This window comes from Pelodiscus sinensis, chromosome 4, assembly GCF_049634645.1.
Source record: "Pelodiscus sinensis isolate JC-2024 chromosome 4, ASM4963464v1, whole genome shotgun sequence".
Classification (NCBI taxonomy): Eukaryota; Metazoa; Chordata; order Testudines; family Trionychidae; genus Pelodiscus; species Pelodiscus sinensis.
Genome location: NC_134714.1, coordinates 46,899,614 through 46,911,635, shown reverse-complemented (window position 1 = coordinate 46,911,635; position 12,022 = coordinate 46,899,614). Strand labels below are relative to the sequence as shown.

At 40.5% G+C, this 12,022-nt stretch overlaps 1 protein-coding gene across 4 annotated transcripts in view; it reads right to left on the bottom strand.

The window, feature by feature from the left end:
• SLC25A21 (solute carrier family 25 member 21) overlaps positions 1 to 12,022 on the bottom strand; it is a 382,587-nt gene that overhangs the window by 83,221 nt on the left and 287,344 nt on the right. For all 4 annotated transcript variants that reach the window (XM_006117703.4, XM_006117702.4, XM_075926919.1 and 1 more), the window contains one exon: positions 11,559 to 11,642. In XM_006117703.4, the coding sequence (XP_006117765.2) occupies positions 11,559 to 11,642 (84 nt within the window). The remainder of the gene's footprint in view (positions 1 to 11,558; positions 11,643 to 12,022) is intronic.

The following is a 12,022-nucleotide window of genomic DNA, read 5'->3' as shown; positions in this document are numbered from 1 at the left end:
GAATGCAATGCTATCATTAAGGACAATTATAGTGAGTCAGCATAATTCATCTCCATTGTAGTGCTCAATCTTGTAATTTTTTCTCCTTGAAGTTGCTAGTCCTGGAAACAAAATCAGAACTATGTTCCCAGGTCTAAACTAGGAGCCCTTTGCCAATACAGATGCATTAGTATACTAAACTGGAAAAGTACTCCTACTGCAGCTAATACCAACCAATATAATTGTCAGTACACCTATAGCAGTCATCTTTTCACAACCATGACTAATTATGCCAGCAAAAGTTTGTCATGTATACACGTCCATCTGTGTATAATGTAAGCAAAATTTATCTCATTTAACACACTACATATAAATATACTTCTAAAATGTACTACCAAATACACAAACATGTAATGTCAACTTTGCAAGAAGCATCTTTTACAAGAGTAACACAACTGAAGTTATTCATTGGTTTTTGTAAAAAGGCAAACAACTGAACCCTATGCAAACTTTATTTCTATTCACTCTCAAAGCCAATTAAAAAAAAGGCTAAACTTAGCTCTATTGCAATTCTATTGAAGTCAGCGGAGCGGGACCAGCAACAATCTGGCTTAAAGACTAATGGAACTAAAAACAGATTCAGAAAGTGTTCCTTAACCAAATAGATTCAACATTTAATGTATCCACTAGGTAATAGAGTCTTAAATAGACTAGGAGAAACAATTTTATTTTGTACTCTCCAAAGATGATCCAGATTCAAGAAAGACTAATTGCATGTAGAATATTAATTTTTTACATTCAACTTTTTACTAAATTAGGAATCAATAAAATTCTACTTTGCACTCTTCAGACAAATCAAGTAAACACAGTAACAGACTCCTTAGTTGAGAGCCTTCCAGTCCAGAATAATATTCACTAATAAAAGTCACAAGCCCATGAAAATCTAAGTTTATTAAAATGTGGCTCACAGACCTTAAAAAATAGCATCTATCACTTACAAAATAGTATAATTTCCAATTTTTAATATAATCCCATGTGTATTTAAAATAAACATAACATATATATTCTAATAGACTGTTGGTTTATTCTTACATTTCATATTTAAACCTAAGTCCCTCAGTAGCATAGATGAATGTATACATACGGAGTTTTTGAGGATGACAGTGACAAAAAAAATCATATAATTTGATCTAACCTTCTATCTTGAGTCTGACATGGAGGAAATTTTTTCTCTGCTCAGTAGTTTCAGTTAATCCTCTGTCCGAACATTTGCCCCAATAAACATCAGATTATTTTTATGTTGGCTATAAACCTGTCAGTCCTCAATAAACAGATATACTCATGGTCGTTTTACTTCTGCTGTCAAAGAACTGTCAATATACAAACCAACTCTGAAACTAACCCAAACTGAGAAATGCAAATGTAAAACTATTAATTAGAGTAAACAGAAAGTTGTTCACTGCAGGATTGGATTCAAGAAGTTGTGGTCCCCTGTGCAACAGGCAGTGATTGGAAGATTCCAACAGAAGTTAGCAAAAGCCCTGAAGTTAATACTCTAACTTCTCTTTAATAGAAAGCTATGTGACCTTTAATGCTCTGTCAGACGGAGCCTTACTTTAGTAAATCTCAATTAAATTTTATGTTTTGTGGCTCCCATTTTCTTGTAAGACAAGAAAAAAAGTTCAAGGGATGGATCCTACTTTGAAGATTTTAATTCCCTGTGGTGACAATTTATTTCCTCCTACAGGGCCTTTCAAAGATTTTTTTTCCCGCTTCTGCCGTTGTCAGACTATTTTGTGTTTGAAAAGATCCTCAAAAGTCTTTGAAAATGACAATATTCAGCAAATGACTAAATTCAAAATGCTTTTTCTGCTGTTCTGACCTCTTCTTTCTATTTGTGAAGAAAAGCGGAAGGATGAAAAGTGAATGGTTAGAGAGACCATAGAGAATGTTTTTGATGAGGCCATGTTCTGTGCAAATATGACATTTCAATTTGTTACTACAGCAGCATAGAGGAGTAACTTTTCATTAAACTGGCCTTGCAGTAGTTAAAGATGTAGATATACAAGTAAATATTCACAATGTTGAACATCATTTTAGGAGACTGATCCTGAAAACACAAACTGTTGCAAAGGGTAGATCACATAGCCTTTGAATCTGTCCTGAGTGGGGGATGGTGTACAGCTGCATACTGCCTCAGGAGTAGATCACGCAGTTACTCCTGTTCCAAGCCAATGGGGAAGGAAGGAAGTTATTTTATCCCTTTTTCATGGCACAGCTTATTTTGCCCCTCTGGGCACTGTCCAGAAAGTGGTGATTGGTGGAGTTAGGGATGAGGGGAGTGTTGGGTGAGTAGCCCCTGCTCTCCTTACCATTCCCAGTGTCACAATCTGAGCACAGCCAAGTGAGGAGGGCAATACAAGGAGCTTGCTCTCTCAATCCTCTGCAAAGGCAAGTAACAGCTGTGCCACGTTAGCTCACGGTGATAATTACAGTGTGCCATTCCACGGGTTTAAATGAGTACTGACGATAGCAAGCATTGTGGCCAGAAGTAAGCATTTGTAGAGGCAGATCATTAGTAACAGCCTTTATTTTACTCTGTTATTCCCTGCTCCACATTTGGTTTATCCACTATACCTACCTTACATGTAGTTATATTGTCAAAATGTATTGGAATGAAGCGCCTTCCCAAATACAAGCAAAACTGAACAGCAGCAATTGGTGGTGCAAGTAGATTTTAATTCTTACAAGTAGTACAGTATTGCAACCCCAAACTAGCCCTCCCTCACAAAAAATATTCTGAGACCAGAGCCTGGTGACCAGATCGCAAGTAGGGTTGCCAGATGGTTTAACCAAAAATACCGAACACTCCCCCCCTCCCCCCCCCAAAAAAAAACCACCAGGGAAAAAATTCTGTTGAGAAAAAAAAGGAGGGAGACTAAAGTTATTGAGAAAAAAAAGACCCCGAGAGTTATTAAGCAAAAAAAATTTTTTTAAACCAGCATGGTCCCTTTAAGAACAGGCTGGGCTCTGCCTCTCCTAACAGGCTGCCAGTGGCCATCTTGTCTTCCTGCTCCAGGCCAGACAGCTCCCCTGCAGAACCAGGTAAGCGGGGGGAGGGTGTTTCCTGGTTGCTGAGTGTGTGTAGGGTTTCCAGGTCTCTGCTATTGACCCAGGCAGTCCAGTATTTTTGCCTCCTGGCCAGGAAAAAAAATTCAGAAAATATTGGACATTGCAGGTGTCTGGTATTTTCTGAATTTTTTTACCGGACAGGACACGAAAATACCGGACCGTCCGGGTCAATACCAGACACCTGGCAACTCTAATTGCAAGTGTAAAATATTGGGATACATGTGGGAAGAGGGTCAGAGGGACAACCACAGATTCACAGCTCCTATCAAAGCCAGGGCTGGATTAAGATCTTTGCAGGCCCTACGCACTCTCATAATTGTAGGCCTTTAAATTAGATTATATATAAATATATAAGGGTATGTCTACACTAGCCCCCTAGTTTGAACTAGGGAGGCTAATGAGGGCGACCAAAATTGCTAATGAAGCACGGGATTTAAATATCCCGAGCTTGATTAGCATTTTCCCGGCCGGTCGCCATTTTGGAAACTGACTAGCCCGAAGTAACTGCCCGCATCTACACGCAGCAGAGAAGAACGATTCCGAGATAAACCCTTTAGTTCGAATTAACAGTTCCATGAGGTTTTACTGTTAATTTGAACTAAGGGGTTTATCTCGGAATCGCGCTTCTCTGCCGCATGTAGACGCAGGTGTTACTTCGGGCTAGTCAGTTTCCAAAATGGTGACTGGCTGGGAATATGCTAATCAAGCGCAGAATATTTAAATCCCGCGCTTCTTTAGTAATTTCGGTCGTCCTCATTAGTCTCCCTAGTTCGAACTAGGGGGCTAATGTAGACATACCCTAAGAGAGAAATGCCCTATTGCCTATACACCTAATATCAACTACTTTAATTTTCATTCTTGAAAGTGATGCACCATGTGAACAATTCATGGTATTTCATTCTAAAATAACACCCATTTTGATATATACTACAATTATAGTTAGGATGCACCTGACTGTTAATTGGCAGATAAGGGGAAGTAAGTGGGTGTTGCCACTACGACTAACATTTGATTTAGCAGTTTTCTTTACTTATTTTTGAGTTCATTGTGACTTTTTTAGGCCCTAAACTCTTTGTAGGCTCTGTGCCTATTGTCCCCCTGACTGAAGCCATGGGGAAGGATACACAGTGCTATGAAGCTGCAAGGAAAATGCATTGCTCCAGCTCCAGTGCAAGTCATGGTGGGGGATGCATGGCCCTGGTTCTGGCTGCTGCTACAGACCCTCTGAAAGGTGTAGGTTGGAGAACCTGGCCGGAATTCCAGTGTGGACTGCAAATGGAGGAGGGGGGGCTCTAGGCTGGGGCAAGACTTTAAGGTGTGGGAAGGAGATGCAGCCTCTGGACAGTGCTTACCTCAGGCAGCTTTTCAGAAGCAGCACCATCTCCCTCTGGGTCAGGCAGAGGTGCACCCAGGCAGATGGCTTCGCACACTGCTGCTGCTTCCACCACAGTGTCACCCCTGGCCAATGGGAACTGCAGAGCCAGCAGTCATGGTGGGGGACAGAACCTAGAGCCGTCCCCCCCGCCTAGCATAGGATCCTAAGGGAGATGTTCTGGGAGCGGCAGCCCAACATCGTCCTCCTTTCCTGCTGCTGCTGTTCCCAGGAGAACCTTGTGGTTCTGAAAATGAGTCTTTTGGGTACAGCATGCCAGAAATTAATGTCTTACCGTACAGCATACCTGACCATACTAGTTTACTTGCACCACTGATAGTAGTAAGCAGTGACAAGGACAGTAGTTGGAGTACAGACAACGAAAAGATTTGGGTAGAGTGACTCTCAGGTTTTGTCTTTCACATTTGCCTTTTAAAAAGTCATTGAGTTTGGTAAAAGGTGTGCAGGATGAGCAGTTGAAGAAACTGCACCCAAAAATTGAAAGGTCAGATCAGTACTAGATGCAATAAATACAATGAAAAGAACTGACTAGCCAAGATATGGGATTTTTGAATGGGTAGCTCGTATTGCGTAAATTGAGCTAATACCTTGCACTGTTTGAAGTCCCAATTAATTCTTATTTCAGGAAAAATATCTCATGTATCTTAATTACAAAACTTTGGACTTTATACATTTTAGAAGACTATAAAAAATGTAGTACATGCCTTTAAAGGTCAGCCAGTTACAAACATTCATTTGCATGAGTTTTTAATTATTTATTGGTTAATAGAAGTAAAAACATTGCCTAATTTAAAAAATATGGCAGTATTTATTATTATTTTGGAAACAAAAAGTAATGTAATTTAGTATATGAAACAATTAAAATGACATTTAAACAAAATAAAACCAGACAACAAAATACTTTTAAAACTTTATGGTATTTTAATTATTTAGACTTACAGAGAAATGTGCAATGAGCTAAGAAATCTCACATAGACCCCAAAACACTAGTTTGGGGGGGGCTTTCTGCATTTAAAAAAATATTTTTTCAGGCCCAAATTCTCAGTTGAATAGCCCCAATTTACACAAGCAGAGAATTCTAGCCCTCTATTTGCTGTTTGATCCTACCAACCCACAAAACAAATCTGTACTGAAACCAAAAAACCCTTAAAGAGTGTGCAAACTAGTAATTTATATTTTATTTATGTACACAGCTTCTTTTTTACGAGATGGGCCAGATGGAGAATACTGTCAACATGGTATTTATTAGCCAGGGGAGAAAAAAAATCAGCTGCATGTTACTGGCATCTGGTCAAGATTTTGTGACCACGTATTTTAACATATATTTCAATTATATATGGCAGGGTACCATTTTCTCTAAAATCTCAGCTCAATGTGCAATAGCCAGTGTAGAGAAGTTCTTTTGAATATTCAGTCTGTTTGAAAATCTCCAGAATAGCCATATATGGCAAGACTATAAGGCCAGGAGATCACATGGTCTAAAGATTAGAACAAAAAAACTGGGAAGTTCAGATCAGGGTAGCTAAACCTGGGTGAAATTTGCTCCCATGCAAAGGGCCAGCATAAGCACCATGCACCTTATAAGTCCCACTTAAATCTTCAGAATAGGTTCTATATGGGATTTAAGCAGTGCATTAGCTTTTTGTTGGCCTACTTCACAGAAGTTAATTTCACCCTGGACGAACTCAAATATTTTACTCTGGAATGAATCATTCTCTGTCTCCTCTTGATTTCTGTCCCTCATGCTGAGCAAGCACTCTCATAATTTCTCTTTGGGCAGTTGCCTCCAGACTTGGTACTGACACAATGGCTCCTATTTCATAGATTTTTCTGGCTTATTTGATTATATCTCTTTATTTTAAGCCACATTTGTTGACTCTGTCTATCAAACTGTCTTTTTACACCTTCTTCTCTCACTCTTTTCCCTCTGTAAGGTGGTGCTTATGGATAGATCTCTGTCACAATGTGTCCTTTTCTTGCCTCCCTCCATGCCACTGGAATAACAGATGCTATGTCTAGACTGCTGAGAACAGTTGGAAAAAGATACACAAATTGTGAACCTCAAGTTGCGTATCTTTTTCTGCTTTTTTTCTGAAAGAGGCTTTTCCAAAATTTGGCCCTGTCTACACGGGGCCAAATTTCAGAAAAAAAGTCCTCTTTTGGAACATCCCATCGAAACTGTTCCAAAAAAGCAGATATTTCTTGGACACGGCATAGCTTTTCTGGGATACCTCCAGAAAAATTCTCCAGTCCAGATATAGCCTGAGTAATTACTTTACAGGCATTTCATTAGTCTAAGAAGTCTGTCAACCAGCAGTACATTTATTTTGTTCATGCTGCTGCTTCAGTTACTATTTTGTACTTTATAATTAATTTGCTCCCTCTGTATCCTCTTTCATACATCAGTGTCATAGAATAGCTGATAGTATTCATTACCATCCTTCACAAATAACTTCTTTTCTGGGCACTTAAATCATCATTCTTATAATCTGCCAACATTAGAGAGTTTTGCACTTATGTAGACCAATGTGGCATAGTGTAGGTTTAGGTCACTGTGTAGTATTCACTGTGCAAATACCTGATTTTTTTGTGATTTGTTGGCAACCTACCAATTACTGTACTACCCTTCCCTCTGCCCTCTCTCTCTCTCTCTCTCTCTCTCTCTCTCTCTCTCTCTCTCTCTCTCTCTCTCTCTCTCTCACACACACACACACACACACACACACACACACACACCCAAAAATCATTTTGGTTTGACTCAACAGGAAAACATTTCAACATTTACAACAAATCAAAATGACAAGAACATTTTTGTTTCAGATCAAATGAAATGTTTTGTTTGATCTTTTGAGTGTGAGTTTTAACTTAAAAACCCCTGACAGAAATTAAGAAACAAAAAATTATCATTGCTTTGATTTTTTTTATAATCTTATTTTACCATTTAAAATGTTTTTAACTGAAGCAATTCAGTTAAATCAACATGAATTCATGAAATCTTTCAGTCAACCTAGGTCTGATTTTTTCACCAAAAAAAGTTTCATCTGAACAATTTCACTCTGTTCTGACAGGATAAAATCCTGACTTCACTGAAGTCAGCGGTAAAATCCCCTGTTTTTCCAATCATGTACAATGTACTGAGGAGCAGGCTTTAAGTTTTTGTGTCTTCACTGCCAATTTAAGGGCCTGTTTACATCAGAGACATTTGTACTTGAGCTACAGTGATGCAAGAAAATGCTTAGTAGCCAAAGGCAATAGTAACAGAATTAGGGATGGAAGTCTTGTGATAAGTTATCTGTAATGTTGGAGAAAGACTAAAGCCAGATTCATTTAGAAGGTTATTGTTCTTTTATTTCATATGAAGAATTAGAGATTTTGTAAAGTTTTTTTTTAAGGAAAACTGCATCACAGGTAGGGCTCGTCTACATTGGCCTCTTTTCCGGAAGGGGCATGCTAATTTTTCAGATCGTAATAGGGAAATCCGCGGGGGATTTAAATATCCCCCGCGGCATTTAAATAAAAATGTCCGCCGCTTTTTTCCGGCTTTTAGAAAAGCTGGAAAAGAGCGTCTACACTGGCCCCGATCCGGCCCGATCCTCCGGAAAAAAGCCCTTTTCCGGAGGATCTCTTATTCCTACTTTGAAGTAGGAATAAGAGATCCTTCAAAGTAGGAATAAGAGATCCTCCGGAAAAGGGCTTTTTTCCGGAGGATCGGGCCGGATCGGGGCCAGTGTAGATGCTCTTTTCCGGCTTTTCTAAAAGCCGGAAAAAAGCGGCGGACATTTTTATTTAAATGCCGCGGGGGATATTTAAATCCCCCGCGGATTTCCCTATTACGATCTGAAAAATTAGCATGCCCCTTCCGGAAAAGGGGCCAATGTAGACGAGCCCGTATAGTATATAATCTGACTAAGGTAATTTACCACACATTTTGTTGCAAGTGACAACAATAGCAACGTTAACTAAGTCATATTAATGGGATAAGTAGTTTATTTCTTTGAGAAATAATTAAAAAGTACAATATTTATGTGATAAATCTTCTCCGACAACAAATATGTCTGAGGCCTGCTGTTGAACAGAAACTCTACAAAGATATAGATAAAAAATAAACTAATTCTAAAGAATTATAAATCTGAGGAAGAAAGTCTACCTTTATATGTAACTTAATTGAAATGCTTATTATTTGTTCCCTTTCCTAATAAGGATAGAACAGGACAAAGGGTTTTTATCCTCCAAGAGTATATTCAAGTTCATGTTGTCTTTTACTTTAATATATGGAGAGATACCTATCTCATAGAACTGGAAGGGACCTTGAAAGGCCATTGAGTCCAATTCCCTGCCTTCACAAGAGGACCAAGAACCATCCCTGACATATTTATCACAGATCCCTAACTAGCCCCCTCAAGGATTGAACTCATAATCCTGGGTTTAGCAGGCTAATGTGAGCATTTTGCTATCCCTCCCCCCTTAATACCATTGAGCCAGAGAAAATTACTCAGTTTTTAAATAGGCCCTAAAATTGGCTAAATAGGAAATATTCTATTCACTTAGGGCAGTGGTCCCCAATGCAGTGCCCGCGGGCGCCATGGCGCCTGCCGGGGCATTTGTGTGCGCCCGCCGACAACCTGGGCCGGCCCTGCCCCCGGTGCGCAGCGCACTGGAGGCACCGGCCCCGGGGCACATGCGGGCGCGCGGCGCCGGTGCCGGCCCCAGACACGCGGCTCGAGCAGCCCCGGCCCCGGCCCTGGGGCACATGCCGGCGCCGGGTGCAAGGGCATCCCCGCCCCTGGCGTGCCCCAGGACGTGCGGCCCCGCCTCCGGGCGCCCGGTGCATGAGTGGCCCCATCCCTCGGGCGCCCGGCGCGTGAGTGGCCCCGCCCCCGGGCACCCGGCACGTGAGAGGCCTCGCCCCCGGGCGCCCGGGAGCCTCTAAAGGTTGGGGACCACTGACTTAGGGTTAATCTAAACTGTACTCTTATCTCGGAATAAACTACACAATTTGCACTATGCAAATTGTGTAGCTTATTTTGAATGTGTTTCAAAATAGCTTATTTTGTATTTTGGCACTGTCTACACAATGCCAAATTTGAAAATAACACACTATTTCAAGACATCACTTAACCCTAGTGGAACAAGAGTTACAGGGATGCCTAATTAGAGTGCCTGTTATTTCGAAAAAATGGGCGCGTTTAAAAGATGCAGGAGGTTTCCCGAACTAGCCCACTGTCTAGACCCTTTGTCCTTCAGCCTACAGAGACTCAAACACATGCTTAATTTCATACTGAATTGTCCCACTCCAGTCAAGAAAGACTTTTATTGACTTCAGTAGTCTTTGGATCAGACCCAAAAGACATCAAGCCTCCAGTCCTGCATTCACATCACACCCAAATGCCCACTGAATTCAAAATGCTGAATTACTGGGGATTTATACCAGATTCATACTTTTAAAAAACAACTAGATAAAGGGATTATACATTATTAGATTTCCTTTTAGAAGAGATAAAGAACAAACACCCACACATATTAGCACTGGGGTGGGACTGGGGATGAAGGGTTCAGTATGCAGGCTTCTCTGGGGAGACAAGACTATCCCAGACCTCTGTAACCATAGCAGCCTGGGTCCAGGGGAGAAAGCACCTTTCCATGGCTGCTGCAGTTCTAACGGGCACAGGTGGGGGAGGGGCACATGTCTCCTGGCTGGGGCAGTTCCAGGTTCATCTGCTCCATGTGCTCCCCAGACAGAGTGAGGAATGCAGCAAATTGTGCATTTTCCCCTCATTCCCTAATGAAGGGGGTACAGCTAGCAATGTTCCTGTATGAATCGGGAAGGATTGGGGGAAAGCTTCAGCCTCTCCATTTCCTTCCTAAAGAGTGCCTGAGGGGTGGGAGGATCAGGACTGGGGCAGTCCCGGAGATCAGGGGGAGGGGGAGAAGGGATGCCCCCAGCCTGCCCCTATCACCTGTCTGGTGATTCTCTCTCATGTGTATGTTTTTATGAGAAGCAATCCCATTCTGGGCACATCCCATTTTCCTAGCACACCCAAACCTGACCTTGCTTTAAGTTATGATAACAGGAAGCTATACACCAAATTAGGTGATTCTAGCTCTTGCCATTTATGGGGGAGTTCTTGAACAGATAGACAGACAAACTCTCACAGTAGTTAGATAGCCGTGGTGCACAGATAGCCATGATGCAAAGTAGTTCTTCACCGGGAATCAAAAGGTAACTGAAAGCAGCATAGTCACTGCTGTGGGATTTGTAGTCTTCCATCTCATAAGCTTAATGAAAATGTTTGTAAAGATTTCTCAGTAACTGAAAATGATTAGCTCTGCCACTCTATATTTACATAAAAGCACAATTTCATTTAAATCATGATAAAGTCAATGCATGCACTGTAAAATCATGTTTCGACTGCATTTTTAAATTTCTTGAAGTAAGCCTGCAAGCTGTATACAACTGAGGTTTGGCTAATTTGAGTCCACTCTATTATAAGCAAACATCAATCATGCAACAGTCCTGTGGCTAATGTGCTTAACTTTAAATTTAGGCATAATCCCACTGAACTCACTAGCATCATGAGACTGCTCATGTATTTAAAGTTAAGCACAAGCTTAAGTGATCTGTTGGAACGTGGGATAGAACCCCTAGAGACAATCTTAGATATCCCACAGAACTGAAAAGCTGCTCCGGTGGAGCATTAGGGCAACTGCTGGGAACCTAATCCACCCTGGTGAAGTTGGAATGCCAGTTATAGTTTAGAAACAGAGTGGATTTTAATGGCATACAAGATTCTGGGCCCAATCTGTCACACCTCTATTACACTACTGAATTCAACGAATACATACACACTGGTGTAGCAAAGAGCATACTTAATCATCCTGCAACTACATGATGTGTAACAGATTTCAGATTGTGTTTATTATGTCAAATAAAATGTTTGCCAAATTCTGACCACAGGAGAAAGGGTTAATTTAAAAGCAGTGTTCCAATGTCTGGAAAGCTGAGTGATTAGAAACAGTCACATAAAATTGACAAATATAACATATGTATTCTTACCCTTCGGTCCGGAAAATAGTCCTAAAACTGTCCCCCAAGCTCTTGTAACTCGTTGGATCAGTTTTCCCTCTTTGAATTTGGAACCTAAAACATACAATTTATAACAGCATGAGAAGTTAAAGATTTTAAAAGCCACTTTCAGCTTTCCAATTTCTATATAAAAAGGGATTTTAAGGTTTATTGATATATCTTATTCATTATTATAGACTGCCCCTCATATTTATTCTTATTAACACTACTTTCATAGGAGTTATTAAACAAAAGAGAAATACAGCTTGAAAAGTAACTTTCTTGTAGTTCATAGTACTCACACTTTTTTGTAGTTCATAATACTCACATATAGTGCACTCTTTTACAATTTTCTTGTTGTGTAAAAAAATAAACTGCTAATTATGGGCTTGATCCAAAGTCCATGGAAGTTCATAGGAGTCTTTCAATGGCCTTTGAACCAGACCCTGTTTTCA